Source organism: Aulostomus chinensis, chromosome 20, assembly GCF_037954235.1.
Source record: "Aulostomus chinensis isolate RoL2024-O1b breed Wild chromosome 20, RoL_Achi_v1.0, whole genome shotgun sequence".
In the NCBI taxonomy this organism is placed as follows: domain Eukaryota; kingdom Metazoa; phylum Chordata; class Actinopteri; order Syngnathiformes; family Aulostomidae; genus Aulostomus; species Aulostomus chinensis.
Genome location: NC_141339.1, coordinates 12436951 through 12462860, shown reverse-complemented (window position 1 = coordinate 12462860; position 25910 = coordinate 12436951). Strand labels below are relative to the sequence as shown.

At 43.3% G+C, this 25910-nt stretch overlaps 2 protein-coding genes and 1 long non-coding RNA gene across 8 annotated transcripts in view; 2 read left to right on the top strand and 1 right to left on the bottom strand.

Moving 5' to 3' along the window:
- Positions 1 to 11217, top strand: part of znf106b (zinc finger protein 106b) — a 14974-nt gene extending 3757 nt beyond the window's left edge. For all 4 annotated transcript variants that reach the window (XM_086189748.1, XM_086189751.1, XM_086189747.1 and 1 more), the window contains 17 exons: positions 89 to 1303; positions 1400 to 1763; positions 2201 to 2261; positions 2389 to 2543; positions 2623 to 2683; positions 2784 to 3486; positions 3580 to 3629; positions 3714 to 3853; positions 4092 to 4226; positions 4333 to 4449; positions 4550 to 4741; positions 4962 to 5024; positions 5330 to 5449; positions 5681 to 5752; positions 5854 to 5925; positions 6099 to 6245; positions 10122 to 11217. In XM_086189748.1, the coding sequence (XP_086045874.1) occupies positions 89 to 1303; positions 1400 to 1763; positions 2201 to 2261; positions 2389 to 2543; positions 2623 to 2683; positions 2784 to 3486; positions 3580 to 3629; positions 3714 to 3853; positions 4092 to 4226; positions 4333 to 4449; positions 4550 to 4741; positions 4962 to 5024; positions 5330 to 5449; positions 5681 to 5752; positions 5854 to 5925; positions 6099 to 6245; positions 10122 to 10178 (3724 nt within the window). In that variant the 3' untranslated portion in view covers positions 10179 to 11217. The remainder of the gene's footprint in view (positions 1 to 88; positions 1304 to 1399; positions 1764 to 2200; positions 2262 to 2388; positions 2544 to 2622; positions 2684 to 2783; positions 3487 to 3579; positions 3630 to 3713; positions 3854 to 4091; positions 4227 to 4332; positions 4450 to 4549; positions 4742 to 4961; positions 5025 to 5329; positions 5450 to 5680; positions 5753 to 5853; positions 5926 to 6098; positions 6246 to 10121) is intronic.
- On the bottom strand, positions 11067 to 25910 carry capn3b (calpain 3b). 3 transcript variants are annotated; one of them, XM_086189753.1, is made up of 23 exons: positions 25382 to 25910; positions 22269 to 22338; positions 21228 to 21346; positions 20473 to 20606; positions 19743 to 19911; positions 19542 to 19625; positions 19377 to 19468; positions 19169 to 19246; positions 18221 to 18381; positions 17555 to 17724; positions 17447 to 17458; positions 16921 to 17129; positions 16552 to 16588; positions 15557 to 15580; positions 15362 to 15448; positions 14811 to 14888; positions 14677 to 14734; positions 14515 to 14579; positions 13657 to 13725; positions 13484 to 13562; positions 13212 to 13328; positions 12254 to 12312; positions 11067 to 12065 (listed from the first exon to the last, which is right to left on the bottom strand). In XM_086189753.1, the coding sequence occupies exons 1-23, from the start codon at positions 25691 to 25693 to the stop codon at positions 12039 to 12041; spliced, it is 2310 nt and encodes a 769-aa protein (XP_086045879.1). In that variant the 5' UTR covers positions 25694 to 25910; the 3' UTR covers positions 11067 to 12038. The 3 variants fall into 3 exon arrangements, 2 of the variants coding, with proteins under 2 accessions (XP_086045879.1, XP_086045880.1); XM_086189754.1 differs by lacking the exon at positions 15557 to 15580; XR_015110635.1 differs by lacking the exons at positions 11067 to 12065; positions 12254 to 12312; positions 13212 to 13328; positions 13484 to 13562 and having other exon boundaries at positions 15557 to 15576.
- Positions 17061 to 19137, top strand: LOC147242849 (uncharacterized). The gene is made up of 3 exons (XR_015110636.1): positions 17061 to 17707; positions 18159 to 18478; positions 18995 to 19137. It is a non-coding gene; the product is annotated as an uncharacterized LOC147242849 (long non-coding RNA).

Below are 25910 nucleotides of genomic sequence, written 5' to 3'. Positions count from 1 at the left end.
TTTTTCTGCACGTTGTTATTTCACAACGCTGACAATGTGCGACAAACCTGACTACTCTCTTTAGTGACTCCGCTACTTTCTATCACAGGAAGAAAGCGTCACGGAAGAGAAAAATGAAACAGAAGCATAAAGGTGTTCAGAAACATGCTGGAATACAACAGGAATCCAACAAACAAACCAAGGCGGTGTCCAAAGCAGGGAATCATAAAAAATGTAATCAAGCGGCGACACTGGTGCAGATGAAGGAATCCCACCAGAGAGGCAGCAACAAGACTGTTGTTCAAAACAAAGAGAACAAAATTCACTGCGCGCAAAGACCAGCTCAGTATATTCACAGAGGTTTGGCTCATTTGCCAGGAGGGCCTGTTGGTAGAAGTGGGCAGCCGGCTTCCATTCAGCACCACCTGAATTTTAACGACAACTTTTCTGCGGATAATCAGTGTATCAGGGTCAAAATTAATAATCCCCAACCTGTCAGACATGTTGACGGACCACACAGAAGCCAAGGAGGTGGCGCCAGCATGGCACAACAACTATGGCCCGGTGATAGCCATTATGACTATTATAATTGGATGTACTACAATGATCCCGCTGCCAGTACAGACTACACCAGTGATCAGCTCCCTCAGAACACAAGTATCATCTTTGGCCAAGACAAGAGTCCGGAATCTTCTCAACAAGGAGCTGAAGAAGGTTCATGTTCTTCCAGCTCAGCTTCTGTGTGCACACCAGTTGACACTACTCCCCTACAGGATGTGGATGTCAGTGTGATGCTGCGACATATCAGAAGGATGCTTGGTGTGAGGGAGCCATGTAGGGCTGATCGTGAAGCCCGGAAGGAGAGCAGCGGGGTCAGAACACAACAAACCGGGAGTGAGAGGGAGCTGCCAGCTGGGGGCTCCTTCAGGAATTACGATGCAGCTACGCCTCCACAGATGAACTCTGCTGCTGCCGCTAATACGATGCAAACTAATGAAGTCACACAAGAGACAACTCGGCAGAAGAGCTCATTGGCTGAGTGTGACAACATAGAAATCGTTCGATCTCAGGAAGCGTTTGCCTTGTCAACATTCAACCATGTGGCTCCCCTCCCTGGATGTCAGTTCAACTCCAATGTGAGTAGCAACCGCAAGGTTCGAATTGCACACAGCTCAGCCAAAGTTCAGAGGGAGAAAGTTGAGGGACTTCAACCAACGCTGCCAAAGGTGCTCACTTTATCAGGAGCTCGCAGGAAGCTTAGCTGGAGGGAGATGTATAATGAGATGAAAAGAAGAAAGCAGGAGAGGAACAAAGGCAGGCCCAGGTGAGGGAATCATGGAGAACCCCCCGGGAAACCTCCTGTCCTCCCTGTCGCTTTTTGTGTGTTTTTATCTGCTGTCGTCATTCTTTCTGTGTGCAGGTTTGGAATTGAGCTTGTGAACCCCCTGTCTGATAAAGAAGCCTCAGTGCTGGTAAACGATAGTGAAATACCACTTTCAGAGGGCTTTCACTGGGAGTCCCTCTCTCATGATCCTCCAAATCCACACCAGCACCATCCTCCTCCTCCTCCTCCACCACCACCGCCGGACACAGCAGATAATGACTCTCACACAGAAAAACAGTGGGATTTGAGGATGCAGGAGACTGTGGAGCAACCTGCTGCTGTGCTGGAGAATTGCTGCAGTCAAATGAATGCAACAGCTGCAGTTTCTCTGAAAGTGGAACCACTTGTGGAAGTTGAGAAAAGCGACCATAACAGCAGCAACAAGAGGAAATACAATCCAGTAAGGAGTGTTCTATTTAAAGTGATCATAATCCGGTAAATGTATTTTTTTTCCTGCAAGTACACACAAATAGATGTCTTCTTTATGACTCCAGAATTAAGCAAGAGCCAGCCACATATATTTAGCTTGAAGCTAATGGCGGCCAATGGCTAACTTCAAAAATGTTGATTTACTGTTAGCTTCAAGCTAAATATACATGGCTCTTCCTGCATTCTGGTGTCACAAAGAAGTGATGCAGGAGTAAAAAACAAAAACAAAAAAAACTAAAGTGCCTATGAGATCAAGACACCAATTTGTGAGCTCTTGAAAGTAAAAAAAAAAAAAGAACCTAAACTGTTTATGAGTTAAGTATTGTGTTAAGTCCATTTTCCCAGTGCATTGTCACTGAATTACCCACATTTGAATTATTTGTCCTTCTTTGTTTTGTATTCCTGCAGGATGATGGTACTTCTTCTGAGGCAGCGAGGGGGAAAAAGAAGAAAACAAAATCAAACAAGGGTAATTTAGATATGTTATGCGGAAACCAAACTCAAGAGTTGTGAAAACTTGAGATAGTAGTGGTCCCTCATAAAAAAAATGGCTGCTAAAATTAGAAGTCCTATAATTCTTTATGTTTATCTTGTAGACCAGGACCAGATGGAGGAGTTGTTGGCGGTGTCTCTAAGGGAAGAGGAGCTGAGCCACTCGCTGCAGGATTTGGACGAGTCTCTGGTTCTGGCTCGCAACAACTTGCAAGCTGCTTTCACCGAAGTCCAAAGACTCATATTGTTGAGGCAGCAGGTAAAGACATCTAATGAAGAAGGATTCACGTTTCCCCTCTAGGTGTCCAGTTAATGAATGGTTCTTCCTGCTGCTTCAGTTTATTGCTGAGGTCGACAGTTTGAGAACCACGCGCATCGAGATCCTGCAGGTCATGCAAGGTACGGTACACAGGCATCGAAGTGCTGTATTTGAAAAGGCTCGGCAGGCAATCAGAGTGATAACAGTGTTCCCTTCTGTTTCTCCTAAACTACTCTGTAGCCTCCAATATGGGACAGGAGGCCACTAGCTTGTCAACAGGGGATGTCGCTACTACGCAGCAACCATCTTCTAGTGTCTTGGCTTCCCCCTCCAGCCAGACACCCCCTTCCAAAAATCAAGCCTCAACCAACTTCCTCACCAAGCCGAGCATTCCACTGAAGCAAGAAGAGTGCCAACAGCCAATTCTGCTAGCCAACACCTGCAACTCTGATACACCTCAGTTGCTGCCCACCGCGCTACTGCTGTCGCCACCACACTCAGCTGCTCCCACCATTGGTGGTATCAGACCACTAAGGGCAGAGGGCTCCACATCGGTGAATACATCGCCTGCCCCTGACAAGCAAGGAGTAACAAGGGAGGGGTTAAACATGGAGAGGTTAGCAAGAGAAGAACTGCAGCCTGCTGGATGCGAGGAAGCCAGAGGACGAGGAAAAGCAGCGGAGAAACCTGTGACAATTGTTGTCCCGAAGAAGAAAGAGATGGACGGCTGCGCTGCAGCGTCAGACAATGAAGGGAATGAGAGTGATAACTCTGTTAAGATGATAGAGCCCAACAAACAGGTGGTCATTGATACTGACAGATCAGAGAACGAGGAGTCTCTTCAAGTCAAAGCTGAAGTAGCAGTTCAACAAGAGCCTGGTCAGAAGTGTGTCGGCATGAAGACGAGCTCTGCCAGCACGTGTCAGCAAAATGATTATAAGACGTGAGTTCACATCATGTGATCATGCTGGGGATCTTTCAGTGGATGCTTTTATTTACAGATTCAAACAAATAAGTCTAAAATTTGCTCCGTCAGACAAATGCAGCCTACAGTCGTGCCAATGAGTGAGACCAGTGCTCCACCAGGTTAGTAATACTGTTTTCATTAAATGTCATACAACGTGATGTGGGAGTGGAAAGAAAACACGCTGGAATCACTTTCATCTTCAGAGTCAGTGGTGGCGGAGGATGAGGAACCAGGTTTGGGAGCATTTACAAATCACGGCGGCCCTGTTTACGGCCTGCAAGTCTACGAGGGCCTCTTGTACACGTGCTCAGGGGACAACACGGCGCGAGTCTACAGTCTGGTGGTATGTAGTTCACAGCGACTACAGTGTGCTCGGGTCAGCGGGGGAATAGGAAGGTGAAGAGTACAACCAGGCCAAGTGTGAGTGCGCCCTTGATCACTTGTTTCCCTCAGAGATGTGACCTCATATCCTCAGTGTATCCAGGATAGCAAATGTAGCTGCTTAATGTTGGTCAAACAAACACAAACGCTAAAGGTAAAGGTAACGCAAAAATACATGTTTTGTGTTTTCATGTACCAAGAACATGGAGTGCCAAGGAGTTTTCGAAGGCCACATGAATAAAGTCAACTGTCTGCTGGTGTCGTCCCTCCCTAACCTGCCAGCACGACTCTTTACAGGCTCCAGTGACCAGACTATCCGCTGTTACAGCATCAAGGTATAAAACCAGGCCCCTTACATTATATTCACACTTCTGATGTTACGTTTCAACCGATATTAGACTCAGAAGAGTGATTAGATATTTGTTTTCACCTTCCTACCAGTCCAAGAAGTGTCTTGAGAAGATCTCTCTCCCAGACAGAGTGCTGTGTCTGCACATCGCCTGGAACATTGTGTTTGCTGGGCTCGCCAACGGGTCAGTGGCCAGCTTCGATATAAAGGTGTGTAAGCAGATACGACACAAAAAAAACATGGTTTCTGAATGAACTTGCTGCTGGTCTCGTCCTGTCTGCTCAACCTTGTCATCATCCTTCTCGTTAGACCCTGAAACAGCTGGATGTGTTCGAGTGCCACGGCCCTCGAGGCGTCAGCTGTCTCGGCACGGCTCAGGAGGGCGCCCGCCGGATACTGCTGGTGGGTTCCTACGACAGCACCATCAGCGTACGAGACGCCAAGAGCGGCCTGCTGCTGCGTTCGTTGGAGGGTCACACCAAGACAGTTCTGTGTATGAAGGTGAGGAGATGAAGCCACACGGTGTTAATGACTAATTTAATCAGATTTTCCTTGTTTTGATAAAGAAAAATGCTGTTGGAGCCTTCTTTTTTTTGGGGGGGGGGGGTGTTGTTTGGAACCATTCTTTAAATAAATGAAACTAAAGCTGAAAGGCATAATTTCTGTCTTTCAATAGCAGTTCTGGAGATGCACTGAATTTTACTTACTTTGACTGGTCCAGGTGGTGAGTGACCTGGTCTTCAGCGGCTCCACTGATGCGTCTGTTCACACCCACAACATCCATGTAAGATTCTAACCTGCCAATCACTGTAGCCGATTCAGTTTTTGGCATGACTAACTTACATTGATACCCAAATATTAAAGCAAGTTTACGTTTGCTCGGATTATTTTTTTTTAATTATTTTCTTTTATCTTTTGTTCTCTTATTTTTAATTCTCCATGTGTAAAATACAGCAGTCTTTCATTTGATCTTCTTGGAAAAGGTCCTAATACCTTCATACCTCCTGGACATGTCTAATCATGTGTTATTATGAACGCGTGTGCTTGTCTTTGTTCTCTTCTTTTTATCATCTTTGTCTTTCTTTGCAGACGGGCGAGTTGCTGCGCATCTACAAGGGTCACAGTCACGCCGTCACATCGATCGTCATCTTGGGGGAAATGATGGTGACGGCCTCTCTGGATAACCTGGTTCGAGTTTACGAGCTGCAGGTAGAGGAGACTCAGATTTGCAGTGATGTGTGATTTTTTTTAAAAAAAGAAAAAAGATTTATCAGTCTGATGTTTAAGCAAAAAAATTCAGCTAGCAGTGAATTTCGCGCCGTTAATACCTTAAACCAAACTTTGAGTCACTGCTTGTAAAGATAAGAAATGTGTCTTTCTTTAACCTGCAGATTTTTAATTAGCATTTGTAAAGCATCTATAATCTTTCCTCCCTCGCAGTCTCGTGACCGTCTGCAGGTCTACGGCGGGAACAGCGACATGATCATGTGCATGAGCATCCACAAGAATGTGGTAAGAGGACTGACTCTGGTTTTGTTTTTCCGAAGAAAGTCCGAAAATCATTCAAATCGTAAAAATGTGGCTTCGCTCTGTTAATCTCCGGCTCCTTTCAGATCTACACGGGTTGTAACGATGGAAGCATTCTGGCACTGAAGCTCAACCTGATGAAGAGCTACCGCTGCTGGGTGAGCGTCTGGCTTTATTACCCACCAGAGCAGCCAACCCCTCTGGCTGCATGTGTTAGTGATGGGTTTGTCAGCGGTTGAAACCTTCCACCGGCTAAAACACTGGACATAAAACCGGTTATGCCCCATCAATAGTGATCTTCACATTTATGACCTTTTCGCCCCCTGTGCAGTGGCACGGTTGCTCTCTGATTTTCGGCTTGGCGGAGCACCTGACTCAGCACCTCATCGAAGACCACACCAACCCCAACCTGCAGACGGTGAAGTGCCGCTGGAGAGGCTGCAGCATGTTCTTCTCCTCGCAGCAGTCGGTCAGGGAGGTAAAGAAGCAACGGCATGCTATTTTAGCTACAGATTGTCTACACCAGCTAAGCATGAAGCTAATTATTTATGCTATTATTTTTACCTGCAGCACAGAGGCTACAGTGCTTTGTTTGTTAGGAGTATGTAAAAACTATTTAGGGCAGTTTTCCTGAAACATGGTGGAGGGGTGTAGCGCAGAACCCATAAAATTTGGGGAAAGATCCGTTGGTCTTGATTTTGATTTACTTATGGCTGAGGGGTTGAGTCTCCCAAGACCTGTCGGTCAGTAAGAGAATAGCACCTTAGAAGAGATGAGTGACCTCCAGTTTTATTTCTCTCTGCAACAATAGGTGAGGTCAGCTGACGCGGGTCACACCCTCTATTGCTTGTTTTCCAAGTGAAATCTAACAGGGGCGGTACAGCCGGGCGCAATTAGTCAAGCTGGAAACAGCTGTGACTGTGGTCAGGTATCTAACAGCACGCTCAAGCGTCAGCCCACAAAGCGTTTCAGACCACAAAAGGTAAAGACCTGCGAGTCTACCTGCGTGAGTCCATCGAGCTAGGACAGCGACTACCGCTGCTGCCTGTCCGACCTAAGTTTATCGTACAATGTGTCCCACACACATCCCGGTCATTGTTGGCAATCGGAAAAAACGTACAGTCCACCGGAAACGCAATCCGCAAAACCTGTCCGCACTCCCAGAAAGTGGTCTCAGCCCACACTTGTCACGTTTGGTCTTTGGAACTGTCAGTCCGCAGTCAACAAGACAGAATTCATCAGTTCACTGATGAAACTCTCAGACATTCAGGTCCTAGCCCTGACTGAGACATGGATCCGCCCAGAAAACACTGCTACCCCAGCTGCACTCTCTGAGTCCGCCACACTAAGCCACACCCCTCGCTCTACTGGACGAGGAGGCGGTGCTGGCATGCTCATTCCTGAGAACTGGTCTTTTTCTGCACTACGCCCGTCGAACAGCGAGACAACATTTGAATATCATGCTTTAAGTGTCACTGCTCCCATCAAAGCATATGTTCTGGTTGTGTACCGCCCACCAGGGGGTAATCTGGATGGCTTTGTCTCGGAGATGGACATGTTACTCTCTGACATCCCTGACGATGGCACACCACTGATTGTCATGGGAGACATGAACATTCACCTTGACAGAACTCTGGCAAACGACTTCCTGGCACTCATCTCCTCCTTTGCACTCAAACTAGCTCCTTCTCCTCCCACCCACAAAGCTGGTAAAGTCCTTGTCTTGGTGCTGACTCGTAATTGCTCCATAACAGATGTGACAGTTACCCCACTCCACCTGTCAGACCATTTCTTGGTCAAATTTGCGGCTGCCTTTCCGCAATTGCAGACACCCACACAGACGGTTTCCTTCCGCAGAAACCTGAAATCCCTCACAGCAGCACAGCTGTCTGATGAAGTGAACTCCGTTATGCCTGACCACTCGCACTTCTCCTCACTTTCTGTTCATGAGGGTACAGAAACACTCTGTTCCTCTCTGGCATCCTCTCTGGACAAACTCCGCCCCCTGGTGTCCAAACCAGCCAAGAAAAAACAACCAAGTCCATGGCTCTCTGAAGTTCTGAGAGAACAAAGAGCTGGACTCAGGGCAGCAGAAAGAAAGTGGCGTAAATCCCAAGAACCCACTGACTTGTCCTTATACAAACAGAAACTTGCTTCCTTCACCTCATGCTTACAGTCCGCTAAGAAAGCCTTCTATCAGAACAAGATCTGTGCCACTTCTGATTCCAGAAAACTGTTTATGGCGTTTAACTCCTTGCTTTCTCCTCCAGTTGCTCAGCCTTCCACTGAGCTGACTTCAGACATGTTTGCCTCCTTTTTTACTGAAAAGGTTGCTGCAATCAGCAACCAGTTCTCTGAGCCTGACCAGTCCAGTCAGCACCAACCTGCCACTGCTGCTTCACTCTTCTCCTTTGCTCCCCTGAGCGAAGATGAAGTCTCCAGACTTCTCCTGAGCTCAAAACCTACAACTTGTCCTCTCGATCCAATACCCACCAGCATCTTGCAGACCATTTTGCCCACTATCAAACCTGCAGTCACAAACATTGTCAATTCCTCCCTGGAAACTGGCATTTTTCCTGCTACTTTTAAGCAGGCCCGTGTCACCCCACTGCTCAAAAAGCCGAATCTCAACCCCGCCAAGGTTGAAAACTACAGGCCAGTATCACTTCTGCCATTCCTGTCAAAAATACTGGAGCGCTCAGTATTTAACCAGGTCTCTGAACATCTGCGGAACAACAACCTACTTGACTCTTTTCAGTCTGGCTTCAGGTGTGACCACTCCACTGAGACTGCACTCCTGTCAGTCACTGAGTCACTGAGACGAGCTCGAGCTGCTGGTCAGTGCTCTGTCCTACTTCTGCTGGACCTGTCTGCTGCCTTCGACACGGTGAACCATCACATTCTCCTCTCCACACTCTCTGAGCTTGGCATATCTGGTTCTGCCTTGTTGTTGTTCAAGTCCTACCTCACAGGCAGATCCTTCAGAGTGTCATGGCGAGGAAAGGTGTCTAGGTCACATGGCCTATCGACTGGGGTTCCTCAGGGGTCAGTGCTTGGTCCCCTTCTCTTCTCTCTGTACACCACCTCACTTGGTGCAGTGATCCGCTCCCATGGCTTCTCCTACCACTGTTATGCTGACGACACTCAGCTTTTCCTCTCTTTTCCACCTGATGACAGAATGGTCTCAGATCGTATATCAGCGTGTCTGGCTGATATCTCCACATGGATGAAGGAACGCTACCTTCAACTGAATCTCTCTAAGACTGAACTTATGGTCTTTCCAGCTTGTCCATCTGTTCAGCCTCAGGTCACTGTCCAACATGACTCGAGCCTACTTGCGCCCACAAACTCAGCCAGAAACTTGGGTGTCATGATTGATGACCAGCTGACCTTTAAGGTTCATGTGGCCTCAGTTTCTCGGTCTTGCCGTTATACCCTCTACAACATCAGGAAGATCAGACCCTTCCTGACCCAACAGACCACACAGATTCTGGTTCAGGCTATTGTCATCTCACGCATTGACTACTGCAATTCTCTTCTGGCAGGCCTCCCTGCATGCTCATTCAAGCCTCTGCAGATGATCCAGAATGCAGCAGCACGTCTGGTCTTCAACCAGCCCAAAAGGGCACGTGTCACCCCGCTGCTGGTTTCTCTTCACTGGCTTCCAGTGGCAGCCAGGATCAAATTCAAGGCACCTCTCTTGGCTTACAAAACAATCACAAGAACGGCTCCAGCCTACCTGGAATCCCTGATCCAGGTCTACTCTCCCTCTCGGCCACTACGCTCTGCATGCGAAAGACGCCTGGTGCTTCCAGCCCAGCGCTGCTCCAAATCTCTAGCCAGACTCTTCTCTTCTGTTGTTCCCAAATGGTGGAACGAACTACCCAACTCTGTGCGTTCTGCTGAGTCCCTTTCTACTTTTAAGAGACAATTGAAGACTCAATTGTTCAGAGAGCACTTAGGCACTTAACCTGACTCTTCTCCTCTTTGGGGTAGAATAAGTCAGAGGGTCCAAGACCCAGCACTTAGTGATTATGTAGCACTAACTGTGTTGTGTGATGTTGTATGTCTGTTATATATAAAAATTTAAAAAAAAAAAAAAGGTGGGGGGGGCAACACTTCTTCTGCCACTAGATGGCAGTACCTGTGACCAAATCACATCTGAAGCACTTTTGCGCTTCCTATGGACTTTTCCTTAATTAGGTCTAAATTCTTGCTTGTGTTGTATGTCGCTTTGGACAAAAGCGTCTGCTAAATGAAATTGTAGAATTGTATTTCATTCGCTAAGTCTAGAATGTTCCCTCCATCCCTGGGCCTATAGGTTACTCATTCTCTCGCTTCTGTCTCCTCACAGAAACTTCCTGATCACATGCAGTGCCACGTAGGGATCGACAGTGAGGTGCAGCCGTGACAGGCGCAGCGATGAGTTCACAGTAGCTCACCAGTTGTTGTTTTTTTTCCAGGATTGTCAATGTTAAAGCCACAGCCTTCATTAAATGGATAGATTTATGGAAGTGGGGTTGTATGATGTCATCATCCGCAGTGATACTCTTACCTCAAGTCAGCGTGTCTTTGTGCTGGGATGCTAACAGCGGCGGCAGCACAAAGCCCCCCCGCAAAAAACTTCAATATCCTTTCACACTGATGGAGCATTGTCTGATTTGCCGTCAGATTGTCGTTAGCCAAAGCTGCATTTTAGCGTTCCGTGTGAGTAGGAATACGGAGGAAGTTCTGTCGTTAAAACCTGTAGAATCTGATGGGAAAGTAAAATGCTGACAAATTCTATATATTACGTGTTAAAGGATTTAGATGGGGTGGGGAGGGGGGCCCCTTATTAGGAGATAAAATCTTTTCTTTTTTTAATCCTCAACAATACGAGTGTCCACTTACTGAGGGTAAGACTCCTACGATGGCTGACAACCTCATGAATCATCACGACCATCACTGCATGTCTCTGCTGAGAAGTCTCTATAATTCTCCATCTATGCAACATCTGCGAGTAGCTTTTGTAAAGCAAATTACACTACAGGCCTGTCAGATCCGTTTATTCTTATTGGTGATCGGTTCAGTTCTAGCTTAAGCGGAGCGACTGAACACGAGCGACATGCATTCAGATTAATCCGTCAAAACTGCACCGTGGACGGAAAATCCCTCAGTCGTCCACAGGCTCTTGTAGGTTCTCCCCCAGATCACTCAAGAAAGGCGGAAGGCTTTTTGCTGCATGAAATCAGCAGGATTCTCAGAGGCATCCTGAAATCCTTTCACTTGTCGAACGAGAACTCGCCGGTAGAAATAAAACAGACAGAAATGCATTTTATTCATAAATTAATTCGTAATTAATGCAGCAGCTCCTCAAAAATCTCACCATCAATACTTTACATATGAATGTTCCGTAGTTCTTCAATCAGAGCATGTTCCAGATTATCCCCCCCCCTTTTTTTTTTTCCTTTCTCACAACACAATTTAGAGATCCTGTGCCCTCAAGTCTCGCATAACTTGATCCTCTTTCACACTGAAGGACCAGAATGATGAATGAAACATGATAATTACATGACGACTGAGCGGTTCGTTTAAGTCACAAAGGAGAAACTCATCTGCAGTGTGCGCGAGAGATGAAGTAGTGATGGAACTTAGTGGAGAAGCTCCTATGAATGCTCTACTTAAGCCTTAATGTTTGGTTGTACAGTTCTGTATATCTGATTTGTATTTGTACACAGCGTCTGTGTGCAGAAATAAAATACTACCAGGTACAGTGGTTGCCCTTCATTTTTTATTAAACTACATATTATTAAATAACTTAAAGCTTCATCGATGAATTTGATTTTACAGACTAGAGAACTTTTTTTTCCCTCAGTTTTGTCTTAGAGAGGTAGAGGAGGAACAAGGTGATGGAGTTAAGGCTTTACTTCATGCCTGTAAGACTAAATTTCAGGCTAAAAAAGTCATGGTGCATATAAAGGACATTTCATGGACGCGGCCCATTTGCTCACATCGATCTTGGTCTTGCCCGACAAGCGGGTTCCTCTCCTCAGGACTGCACGGTTTTAAAGAAAAAGCGATGATGTTTCGTTGATGGTCAGCTGTCAGTCATTTAAAAACGAGCAGGATGAAATATCTCGGGAGTCTCATTCAACCTGATTTTGTCATTGAGACCTTCCTTTTTGTTGCTGTGACAAAATCTGTGCAAAATTATAATCTAACTCAATGACGCTTCAAGACTTGAGGGGATGAAGAAACTTGTCCAGGGGAGCCTTCAGCGTGAGAACCATCGTTAAGAGTACATGGTCAGCTGGAGCCACTAGAGGAGAGCAGGAGGAAGATCAGCCAGAAGGACAGACGGACATCTTTTGATGAGATTGTTTAAACTACGAATTTCAATTAGAAATGAATTTTAACACCTTTCATCAGGATAATCATGTATATCTAAGTAACGCCATAATACGCAGCAAGTAAACATGTTCTTGCTCGGGGTAAAGTAAAGTTTACCTCCAGAACATTGAGCTTGATCAGTCCATCTCCATCTTTGTCAAAGGCATTGAAAGCTCCTGTGAGAGACGCAAAAACATCAGTCTTCATTTATCTTTCGGGCACAGCAGCAGACGGTAATATTATAATTTCATGAGTGTAGAAATCCTCCTTAGGAGAATAAAAATATCTTAAAATGTTAAGAAAATAACCTCAATATCTCCATTATTTATTATAATTCAGTAACCAGTGGCAATATTTTTTTGGGAGACTTCTGTAGAGTTTTCTCTCTTTGTTCTGCAATCACCGATCAGAGAAAAGAAGATGTCCCGTTTGTTGCAAATGAAATTAATTTATGAACCAAAACTTTTTTGTCACTAAACCAAGTTTTGTTTCAAAATCCCAAAGTTTTCTTAATCCAAAATGGTTGCTTGCTTTTGGGTTTAACTCGAAGGCAGGACTACATCTGAATGATGTCGGACACGCCCCTGTTGGTGCGCGTCAAGTCTAAGTCCCGCCTCCAAGCTGGTGATCAACAGAAATCACAACTTTTGGACTTGGAAGCTACATTTTTGGAAACAAAATTTTATTTTAGGGTTCACTAATGTAATTTTGTTTTTTACTTGTAATCAAAACATAATTTTCAAAATAAGACTTGAATTTGCTTGCACCGTGTTTGGATTTTCAAACAAAACTTTCAGATTCTAAAACAAAATTTTTGGATTCACATTCAGAATTCTTTTACTCAGTGACATCACTTCCCTCTCCTCAAACACGAATTCATACAAATTCTGGTAGTATACAAGAATCCACTGAGGCTACAAAAACACTGAAATACTTTTGGTGCAAATGCAATTAGTTTTATACGACATTGGTTTCAAAATCCACTCTTTGTGGAGCCTTGACCAAATATCCTCATGACCAGATGACAAACAATCACAGTATAAAAAAACACGGTGGCATGCGTCCGCGCACTTACTGAACATTCCCTCCAGCCTCACAAAACAGCAGATGTAACTGTCAAAATCGATGTTGAGGTGTTCGTCTGCGTAGCGCATGGCGATGATGTCATACAGCTGCTTGTTGAGGTGAAAGCCTTCATGAGGAGGAGATGAAGCAGAGAGGAGGGTCAAAGTCTGATACTCCTCTCCTCTCTAATGGCCAACAATTAAGTTTAATGTCAAATTCTACTTCTCGCAGGGGAAAAAAGTGAAATTAAAGTTTAAAAAAAAAAGGATTTGAATGGAAAACCTGCATCATTGACGGCGTTCCTCATCTCAAAGCTGCTGATGGAGCAGGACTTGTCCTTATCGTAACGTTTGAAGATCAACTGCAAGCACAAGAGGCAGCAAACATTCAGATGATGACTGGAGGGGAATTTCTAAAAAAAAAAACAGTGGGAGCAGTGACAGACGCGGTCCTACCTGCCACTGTTTAATCTTCGTCCACAAATGCTTGAATTCCTGCAAATTCAGTTTTCCTGTGCCGTCAGTCTGAAAATGGTTCGATCAGGGAAAAGCCGACTCACAAAAAACACAAAAAAACAATATCGCTTCTTAGGTAATGTTGAGGGTGAGGATGTGATGTTTATTTTTTTAGTAGAATTATTTTATGTATCAAAATGTGGCACAAAACCCCTCCTATCTGGCAGGAATGTTGCAGGTTTACATGTCTTGACTAATTTTCACAGTTTCACACACTGACAAACGGTGAGAAAACACAAGAAAAGTCACAAAAGAAGGGAGAGAATGAACATGTTGACAGCAGAACATCAGCACGGAGCCCTGGATGGTCACAGAGAGAAGGGAATTAAATCAAAAGCATTATCTTAATGCCATGGGGCTACAAAGTTAGTCAGTAGTTATTATATTATATATAATAATATCTTATAAAATTATATCTTATAACCACAAATTATCGTTTCTTTCTCAATAGCCTCTCAAGGGCTCCATACATGAGATTTTACAAGGATTATTTTATTTTTCAACAAAAAAAAAATCGAATGCCATCACAGAAATTGGAATGGTAACATTAATGAAAGATGGATGAGGTCTAATTTAAAAAAAAAAAAAAAAAAAACTGGAGTAGGACCAGTAGCCAGGTTTATGACCTGCTAAAATAAAATTATACAGCCAAAAAGTTTGCCTTCAAAGAAATATTCAAACTCTTGACTTGAGTAACAGTTACTGTCAAGCATTCCCCGGCCCCCGGTAAACACACGGATGCTAGTGCTGCTAATGCTCATGACCTCTGACCTTCATGCAACACAAGAGGAAGGATACATCCATCAAGGCGATCATACTCCGACACGTCTCCAGGCTGAAACCTTCTGTCTTTATTTCACCATCTGTGGGACACACACGCACGCGCGCGCCCACGCACACCCACCTGTATGAGTTATCTCGTGACGCAGAGAATGACAGTCACCTCCTGCGTGTACTCACGTTTGGCGAGTACGTTCTTCATGATGGTCCTGAGCTCGTTGGCACAGACCTGCATATCCTGATGGATCATTAAACTTTACGTTACACGTCAGCTAAAATCCAACATCTGCAGCGCTCTGGTCCTGTTCGCTCACCTCACCAGCGATCTGTTTGTAAATGGCTCTGAACTGTTTCTCCTCTTCAGTTTCCTCCTCAGCTTCAAGTATTTTTCGCTGTTAAGAAACAAATATAAAGTATTGGATTAAAGTGCAGTTATAGAATCTGGATTTTGATAGAAACACAGTAGGGCAGTTTTTTTTTTTACAACAGTACCAGATTCTGCGTTCATTAATGTTAACACAGGTAATGTATCTTTTGACCACATGTATGCAGAAGCTTATGAAATACTGCACTTTCTGATTTATACCCACTTGTGTTACTGGGGCAGAGCAGCACAAGAGGAAAAAAAGACATTAGAAATGAACTCTATATGCGCTGATGTCTTTCAGCAAAACAGGTGCAGCCGAGCCACTTGGCTTCAAAATAAATTGTTTTATTCCCAGTGATGTTATCTGACCTGGTCAAGATTACATAGAGGAGTCGTCAGTCTCCAGAAATGATGACAGGTCAAAGGTCATGGGAAGCTATTCCCTGTCTGGCACCAGGAATGGAAGTCTATCTATACACACTTTCACAACCCTTTTACCTTTGGTTTCTTCCTTTTTTCCCCCAGGATGCCGTCATGCTCGATCTCTTTGTTGGCGCGTGCTCTGTCTGACACAAATACGATAGGCTAGTTGTGGAGGGGAGATATAGAACAGAGAAGAGAGTGAGAGTTCAAAACCTACACACTCAGTAATGTCAGCAGGAGCAGTGAGGAAAGCAGGGCTGCATGCGTTACCTTGTGTATTTTTCTCTTGTCTTGCTGATGGTCAATAAGACAAGACAAGGAAGGAAAGATGAATGAAGTGAGACGAAACAGAGGACAACACTTGGAAAATGAATTCTGTTAGTTACTTGAGGGAAAAACAATGAGTGAACATGAGTCAGGAAAATATGGTGGATTTTACATACATATATATATATATATATATATTTAGAGAGAGAGAGAGAGAGAGAGAGAGAGAGAGATACATAGATAGATAGATACATAGATACCCTTCTGCATAAGGGACCTGAGACCCACAGATATCAACTGACTGCTAGTTAGCTTAGCAAAATGAATATTAATGGAGGGGAAGTGTTCGCTAACAGTCTTTGCCTGCATTAATATAACTTGGATTGTACATAACATTTGCAATGAAATAGCAATTTCAAATAACGAGACAGCGTGATCTTTGAATCAAATACATCGTCGGAACTAATTTCCTGACAAAACCTCTTGGTGTCAGGTAGTGATTTGTCACGGCAAGTTTTCCAACAAAACTAAACATCTCAGGATGACTAATAGGTGCGACTGCTGCTACTAGTCATGGCTAACTTTGCAAGTGGGGATGAAGAAGATTACAAACTAAGATCCTGAACCTAAAGCTAACATTTCCCATCCACCACCGTTCATTTTGGTTAAGCTAACGAGCGGCCAGTCAGCCTCTGTGGTTCTCAGGCTATCTATCTTCTTGTTCCAGGGAGGACAGCAAATCAGTGTGTTTTCCCACAGTTTTCATGTTCCTTTAAATTCAGGCTGATGTTGAAATGTGAAAGTGTGTTTCACTGCAACAGCAAAGCCATATTTCACACATTCCAGTCAGGTAAATTGTGTCAGTGGGAATAAGTCAACGTTTTTCATGCCCAGAAGTCACATACCCCATGTTATAGACATTAAATATACTTCTATTTAAGAATTATACAGAATTATAAAATAACTTTTCTCAATATTTCTATGATGGCATCACCAACCTGTGTTTGATCTGATTCAATCTTGTTCTCTGCTTCCCTGTGAGAGAGAAAAACACACTTTTGTGCTCAGTACAATAGAAGCCAAGAACAGCCATGCTTTTAAATACAGTAATCTCAACATCACGAGTTAATAATTGAATTGCTTAGAGATAACTGAGCTTCCTTCCTCATCATTAAGAAAACCGCCTTTTGATTTCTGAAAATAACCAACTGAATAAAGCAGTTTGAATTAACCCTTGAGATGATGATAATAATAATAATAATAATAATAATAATAATACAGTTAACACAATATTAAATTGTGATGTGGAGATAAAGAGATTAAAATAACATCAGCTGCCCCCCCCCCTCCCCAACCATGACACTTACTCAGAGGTACTCCTTTTCTCAGAGAAGACCCTGAGAATAAACTGTCCCTCTTCATGGGGTTGAAAGGTGGTTGGGATGATCACGTACTCTCCTGGAGGCATACGGAATCGCTCCGTCACCTCGCGCAGGTTAATGTAGGTCTTACATTTAGCTTTGGAGGCTGTGTACAGGAAGAAGTCCTTCTGCAGGTGTTTGTTCTCTCCGCACATCTGTGAAGACACAAAATTATTGGATTGAAATATACACGCTTCAGGTACTCTATTAATTTGTCTCTACAGAACTATTCATCTACTCATTTATAACTCAGTGAAAATTGACAGTAAATACACCACAGTATTTATGTCCTTTGTACCTTCAAGAAGTATTTTGGCCTGAGTAGTCTGACTCAAGTGTACAATCACATTCACTTCTGGGCCGTGATGTTCCCCCACACACACACACACACACACGCACGCACGCACGCACGCACACACACGGGCACGCACGCACACACATCCATGGAGTTACAGGTGGACATCCTTCATACCTCCCTTGGCACCTACAGACACAAACAAGAGGAAACATATGACATCATCAACTGCTGCTTTTATCTATGTTGAAAAATCTTGCTAGTTTAGTGTCACGTGCTCCTTACCTCATAGATGGAAAATCCAATGGTGAGGAACCTGGCTCCCTCGTGGCGTTGCATCCTTCGTCCTTTCTGCATCAGAGCAACCACCAGCGTGCAGGTCACCTCCCCGTCCTCCGGGTCATCATCCTCCTCGTACAGCTGCAGCCGATACTGAGGGTTCGTCCAGAATGTTTCTGTGAATATAAAAGATCATCATGTCATCATAATATAGGTTTCACATTAAAGACATAATGGTAATTATTCGCATGTCGAACATCTTAAAGTCTGACACATTCAAGCAAATGTGTAGAAAAAAAGGCCAGTTTTCTCACGGCCTCTTACACAAAAATCAGGGCACATTTCATGTTTTACAATAAAACCCTAAGTAATGAAATATTTATCATTAATATCTGATGGGGTGATTAAATGCTGCATCGGTTGTTTCATTATCATAATAATAATAATGTATTCATGATTAAAAACTTGGAAATTATTATATTTTCCCAATTATCACAACAGGATAAAACATAAAATGAATCTACTCTAATTTCTACTTCACGATGTGATACTCAGTAAAATCAAAACAAAGTTACAGAAGTGTATCTTGAAACATTTAAATCTGTTGTAGATGATGATGATGATGATGATGATGATGATGATGACGACAATGAAAGCGAGCTGGTGGTCTACCTGGGAAGTTCCTGCAGCCGCCAGCAGAGCTGCCTCTCACCCATCGACCCTCGTTGACTGACACAGTCCAGCTGTTTCTTTCATCGCCCTGCAGTGTGTCAGGCGTCAGGTTGCACATCTCCAGTTTGGTGAATTTCTTCTTGAATTCGTCAAAGGACATCCTGGATGGGAACATGAAAGAGGAAGTCTGTAGGACAAGAACCAGGAACAAGGAGCTGAAGCATCAGCCGAACAAGGAGGCCGAAGGGTTTGTGTCGGGTGAGTGAAAGGTGGACAACATTACTCTCTTAGGTTGTTGCCACAAGTGGAGTAAGAACGTGAAGTGGTAGGGGGCGATGAGTGTGTGCTCGCTACGGTGGCCCTTTGAGGACATATTTGGTGCTGTCTGATCACACGACTGAGATTTTATACAGGAGTTGCTATGCAGCAGCTGTTGAGAGATTTTATCCAGAGCCAACATGATGAGATTGAATCAAATCAATATATATTAAAGGATAATTCCCGTATTTCTATACATTTTGTCTATATTCCCCTTCTTTTTTATGTCTAAATTCTTAATAGGGATAAAAATAAAAAGACTTTTGTGACAGGTTCAGGTTTTCCCTCCTAAAAGGCTTCTTTTTTTCAAAATGTTGCTAGGTGACCATGTGAGTTTATCATCCTCATCGAGTCACACAGGGAACTTTGAACCGCGGGAATTTCAAAACAAATAGAAAGGGTTTTAAGAACACTTTTAATGTTCTTTGAAGGTTCATGACTGTTTTCAATTTACAGAACCTTTTGAGATTGACAACAGAGAGTCCCAGGACGTTCCCTCGCTGGAAGACAGAAGCACAAATTGCACGGATAAGCAAAATCTAAAAGAATAATGGCAAATGACTTGCCACGCCTTCACCTTTGTGGGACGGAGAAGATGTGAAAAAGTAAAGTCTCTGTTGTTTTACTCACCAGAACTCACTCGTTTCGACAGTTTGTTTTTTCAGGTTGTTTTTGTCTGCAATGGAGATAGTCGACCATTCCTTTGAGCTGTGGATATCAGAAAGCAAGATACTCGTGAGAACAAAGAGCTTCTCTTCATATTTGAGAATCAGGTCAAGTTGAAATACAGCAAGCGTTGGAAAATAAAGACACGATTTTGAAATGATGATATACTTACTTTGGACACCAGGGTCCCTTCCAGAGGACCTTACCCCAGGGATTGCGTAGACGAATCAGGCAAATTTTGCTGTCCTCTGCAACCTTATCACACTAGGAAAAAAATTGTTAGCATGACTGGCTGGCCACGAAGCCGCATCAAAAGCGGGTGGTAATTTTGCCGTACCTCCTCCAGTCCTATGATAGAGTAGGCATGACCCCGGATCAGTCCCTGCTCGGTCCGAGTCTCCATCTCCTTGGCTGAGTAAATCTGACAGATGTGAGATTTGCAGTGAAAAATAGATGTTTCTAGTGATTACATGGACCGTTTATTATGGATTTGATGGTTAAAATCTAGTTAGTTTGTCTCATTTTCAAGACCACTCACGTCGATGGAGCAGCCCATCAGGGAACCTCTCGCCAGGGCCTTCTTCATGATGTTGAAGAGGTCTTTGGGAGCCTCAGACAACTCAAAAAACTCAGTCACACCTCCTGTGAAGTCTTCCATGGCCTCCAAGGTGTTCCCCCCTCTCAGTGCCTCATAAGACCCATGCAACCTGAGAGAATCGATCAGTAGTCAATATATGCTGGCGTGACTGTTCTAAAAGCTGAGATTTTTGCCAGGGTGCTTGAGGTTTTGGATGCGGGCCAGAAAGACAGAAAGACAAAGACAGAAACGGCAAAGTCAGAGATGAATCGGGGGAGGGTCTCCAGTAACAAGTCTTTTATCCAGCAGTGAACCCCCTGTGTAGACCGTAGGACCCTGCAGAAAGTCAACAGGGGTCTTTAAGAGCACACAACCACGACACCTTGCACCAAATTCAACAATGCAAACCAACAGATTCCTGACTCTAATCTCAGGATTTGGACTGTAATCTCACAATGTCACAAAACATTACAAGAACAGCTTCATTGTTTTTTTTCTGCCCTGTGGGTGCATTCTCACAAAGGCAACCGCGAGGCGCAATCAACCGCGAGCCTCTTGTTACAGCAACGACCAGACATGAAAATGCTACAGAATCAAATCCCAACCCTTCATCCCACTGGTCCTCGCTGAGTGAACCGGACTGAACGGTGCTGACAGCAGCACACGGGTGGAGATCACTAAACCTGCTTACTTGGCATAGGCTTTTTCCAGAAGGGCACTCCAGTACTCATTCTTTCGGAAAGATTTGGTGAACACAAGCTGATTGTTGCAGGTGGGGATGCGGTCATCCACAACCACGTCGATCCACTCGCCATAACGCCAGAACTGACACGAAGAAAACAGAACAGATGACAACAAGATACCAGGACTGAGACGGAGACCCTTCCTCTTGAGGAGTTGGTACGGGCCAATGAGGAGTTTTGGAGGTTGACCCCGATATTTATAAGCGAAAGCAAATTTGCTCATCAACCAATTTAACAAACTCATTTAACATTCATTTATCAAATAACTCCTAAAAATAAATATATCAATCAACTTCTCACTTCAAGGATTTGTGGGACGTCACAAGCAAACTTAATTTAATGAACTCAAGATTACAAATTATCACTAATTAACACGTGCTTTGACTGAGAGATGGGAATGAGGTGTGTTGCGATACGACACGTGTATTTTTTTTCTCTTTGGTTTTCATAATATATATTATTAAGTTAATAATTTGCTCGTTAGATGACTTTTATTTTCTAAAAACAAAATGGTGTTCTTCCTCTTTGCCTTGAGAAAAGCATTATTTCTTATTTTAATTTGACACCTCTGCATTTCGCCAGCGACGTCACTTCATATTGATTTTTTTTGGAGGTCGTTGTGTCCTTCTACTTTGACTGATACTATAACCTCATCAAAATAAAAGTACAATAAAAGAACAGTTAGTTTTAGTATGTTTAAAACCTGAAAGTGGAAGATGCCAGCGTAGTTCTCGGTGAAGCTCTGATCCCGAGGAATCACTCTGTACAGCAGCTTCTCGTTCAGAGTCAGACAGGCGATGGCCGCGAGCAGCCAGCAGTCACCTGACAACAGTAGAATTATGAGCCATGAGATTACATGATCCAAACATATCACTTTATAAATGACGTAGTCTCACTGTCCGGCTCTGGTTTCTTCCTGGAACCCAAGTTAATTTTCTTTTCTTGCTTTTACTTCTGTTGAAATTACAATAAAAAAAACTACCCAAGCTGAAATAATTCAGGGTTCTTCTACAAACGCAGTGATAGCTCAGACTCTTGAAGCGCATCCATTGGGGTTTTCCCCTATAAATTCTTGGTACGAAAGAAATGCCATTACTACGTTCAACCAGTAAGAATTGTGATTATTTGTGATAGCTGTATCAGGCAATTGAGTGCGTAATTCAAATTTTCCGCAAAGGAACTGAGTAACTGAGTAAATACACTTTTTTCTTATTTCCTTGTATTCTGACCACAAAGTGTAAATCTGGCGTGCCCCTAAAATTCACACATCACTAAGATGACGTGTTTCCCTGTATCCTGCTTATGTCATGATAAGAACAATTCTCTGCAACTTTGGAAAAGCAATGGGAATTTATAGCCTATTAACATGCATCATCTTTTAGAGAGTAATTCAGTGCAAATAGTGAATTTGAAGCTTGGCTGATTGACACTGGGTAATAGTTCATAAACTACACATCCATTTTCCGACCCATATATATATATATATATATATACTGTGTATATAGATAGATAGATAGATAGATAGATAGATATACAGGAGATATACATTTTATTTACGTGTAGTTCCAGACTTTATTACATTTAGGATTAAAATGTTTTACTCTATTTACACCTGCAATGCCATGATGTGTGTAACAGCAGTATCAAGAAGGGGTGTCATGCACTGGCATTAAACTGATATTTAGATAAACATGTGAAAGAAGAAAGTCAATCTTTCTAAAGTAGAAAGAGCTTGAGGAGTTACCCAGTTCTCCCTGGCAGATGTCTGTCCTGGTGGCTCCATCGATGATGAAGTGCGGGTTTTCACATATTTCCTGTGACATCGAGGAGAGTTTATTGTGCAATATCAGTGTATTACTGCCAAATGTTCAGTCTTTTTTTCACATTATGAAATACCATACTCGGCACAGAGGAGAACATAGATGAAATTACAGCTAGGATGACCCCCCCCCCCCCAACACACACACACACACACACCCTCTAACAGGTGTCTCTCAGATGTCTGTGGACTGTTTTCACCTGACGAAGAGCGACTGTTTCTCTGTAATTGAACTGATCTTCATCTAATATTTTACAAGTTTAAAGTGAAGACTTCAAGCTCTCGTCCATGTAAGGTCTTGACAGACACACTCAAAACTGGGTTTCTAGTCTAACTACTCTGATTATTTGGAGCAGGGATCAGTATACAACTTCCATAGCTGGAGGAAATAAAATACTCGCCCTCTGAGGCCATATTTGAGCCTGAATGGACAAGCCTATATTAGGATTTTATAGCCTATAAACCTTTAGTTCTCTAACGCTTCACCTGTTCAAAACTGGATGACAAAAAAATTACATGCTGACTTACTCTAGAATAATTAGCGAAGAATTTACAATGATCATAAGAACCAGATATTATAATTCTGCAATGATTTGAATTTAAAAGTTTGTTTTTACACATCTAGAATGAACATTTCCCATGACAGGAGGGCCTGAACTGTGCAACCCAAACTCTGTTGGGTTGAGTCTCGGACCCCGTAACCCCCTCTAACACATATCTGTGAGGAGGCAGCTGCTGGAGGTCTCCCAGTCATGACCTTTTTAGTCTTTTGGACAAGTGAGGAAGTTGAAGTCAGTCCAGCTCATAACTACATGTCTGTCATTGCCGAGTGATTGATGTCACACATATTTACTGGAGGATTTAATGCATCTGTGTGCTGCTCCTTCCAAACATCCTCGGATGCAATAAAAGGGATCACAAGATATTATTATGTAACTGACATGCAATCTTATTCTACTTTATGATGTGCTATAGAGATTTATAGTATTTAGATTTCTTACTTTACATATATGTATATGTGTATATATATATATATACAGCATATATATATATAAATACTAGTTGCCTCACAGCAAGAAGGTTCCAGGTTCGAGTCCCGGCTCCATCACAGGATCTTTCTGTGTGGAGTCTCCATGTTCTCCCTGTTCCTGTGTGGGTTCTCTCTGGTTCTCCAGCTTCCTCCCACAGTCCAAAGACATCAAGAGGGGACGAGGCTGATTGATACTCTAAATTGACTGTAGGTGTGACTGTGAGTGTGAATGGTTGTCTGTCTATATGTCTATATTAAGGAATTTTGCAAGCAGAAAATTTTCCTTAAGGTGCACCAAATCAGAAATCATTTTCCCTTGGAGGTCCAAAACAAACGCACAATATGTTGTGTTTTGTCTCTAGTGATGCTTCATTCTTTTGTCTTAATTCACTCCGACTCAACTGATGTCCTGCACAAAGAGTAACTTCTCGCTATGCAATAATGTATGCAATACATGTAATTATTAGGGATCTTACATATTCCTAAATTAAAAGAGTTTTTAACAAACAAAAATAGTAAACAGTAAAACAGTTCTTCTTCTCATAATTATTCAAATTTTTGTTATTATTATATTTTTTAAAGAATGAATCTATCTACTGGTGTATCATTTATTCTGCTGACCAAGTCTAAACTCACGTAGGGCCAAATTTGGCCCCGCACCCCACCTTGAGCAGCCCTGCACTAAACAACATAAGAAAAATGTACGCAAAAGAAGTCAAAATGAGCCAAAGTAGCATTTGAGAAGAGGAGGAAACAAAATAATCAACAGAATAGGGAGGGTCGGCCGCCGTGACAACAGGCCGACGCCGGACGCACTGATCGGGGTCAAGTGTAGTGCAACAAAGATACAGACGTGTGTGTGAGAGCGGGTGACTCAGTTTACTCCAGTGACAGACAGGTTAGCAGTGTGTGAGGGTACATAGCGCAGCGCCGACACATACTGGGAGGAAGAACATCTTTAGCCTTGTAAACAACACTGCAACAAAGTGAAAGCAGCTTTGCAAATATACCCCCGTGTAAAGATTCTCTTTTTTTTTTTAACCCAATTTCAAGAGTAAAAATACAGAAAATAATTGCCGCCACACAATGAACTTAATTTTAAATATAACATTGGGTTATTTACAAAAAAAAACTCCGATGGGTTTCTTTAACTTGGACTCATCAAACGAGCAAAAGTAAAATGCAGTGTCATGCTCTGAAATTAGAGCGCGCCCCACATTTGACCCGGGGATGGGATTCATATATCACTAATCTCAGCTAAAGCTTCTAGAACATCACGCACGTGGCAATCAAGAGGTTCACTCTGAGTCCCCACAGTCAAATCAAACGGTATCTGCTTTAGAAATGCAGTGAAGACGAATGAAATTTGTTCCTTTTGAATTTAGAATATCAACATACATCATTTTTTTGTTGCTACATCTTAAAAACAGTTCTCTTCTGTATTTCTACCACCTTCCAATGATGTTCTTTATGATGATGCCACGAAAAGCTCTTAGAACTGAAGTACTTTATCACTTCAGCACAGTTACTGATGATTTGTGCGGCAGTTTTCTATGCTGCTGCTACTTCTTCTGTACTTTATTTGAAGTGTAATTTGAAAGTAGGACTCTTGTGGGTTTGCATTTCTGTGTTGTGTATCTGCATGTTTTGAAAGACCAAAGCTGCCAACGCCGAACAACCTCTCAACCTCTCAACCTCTCAACCTCTCAACCTCTCAACGGTCAGCACTACCCGGTGTCAGACCTTGTAAATATTCCACTAAAGACCTTGATAAAGTTGTAAACGAAACCGAGCTGCCGCTGTATTTTCGCAGCACTGACAAAGCGTGTGCTCTTGTGTGAATGTCAGCTGTCTGCGATTGTAGGAGGTGAAAACCCAGAGCTATGCACCACCGACCACACGGCCGTATCATGTTCACACCGACAGCATCTGTTGTGGAGGAAGTGATGAGATACTTAAGGATTTTAGTCAAGAGCCATTAATGTTGCGACCAAAGAGACACACTCACCCAGGGACGTTTCCACTCAAACGTCATCGAGGGTTTGTGACTATAGAAAAGTGTGGAGTCCTCAGCAGGGAACAGAGGGTCTTCAAACAGCACCTTCTTCTTCACGTATTTGTCTCGAAGTTCCAAAAAGGTCTTGAGACGTTTGGCATCTTTGACGGCCTCATTTCTGCTCAGGATGGCAGAATAGATAGAGTTCGTCCCGGCAAGAGGGTAATCAGCTTTGTCATCAGGCCCCAGTGATGCCTCAGTTTCATGAAGCACTTTCACCTCTGTGTTTTCAATAACAGGCACTTTCTGCGTCATTTCTCCCATCCTATTACCACCTTATTACCTTTAATATTCCTCTTTGAGAATTAGTTAAAAAGTGCAAAAGCGAAGCAGCAGCAGTCCTTCCTTATTTGCAGAGGTGCAGAGTTTGAACTTGCAAAACAACTCGAAGAAACTTCCTTTGCCCTCCCCGATTTCAGTGATAAGTTTTTGTTCCTTTTTTCATGAACAGTCAGCGAGCAGTCAAACGGTCACACCAGCT

Bases quoted from the DNA above. Each gene is read 5' to 3' on its own strand.
- capn3b (XM_086189753.1), bottom strand. From the start codon at position 25,693: ATGGGAGAAATGACGCAGAAAGTGCCTGTTATTGAAAACACAGAGGTG. The intron at 21,347-22,268 runs GTAACTCCTCAA...TACTGTTGTCAG, and splicing joins CATCTGCCAGGGAGAACTGG to GTGACTGCTGGCTGCTCGCG. The intron at 15,449-15,556 runs GTAACGCATGCA...CTCCACAACTAG, and splicing joins ACAAGAGAAAAATACACAAG to CCTATCGTATTTGTGTCAGA.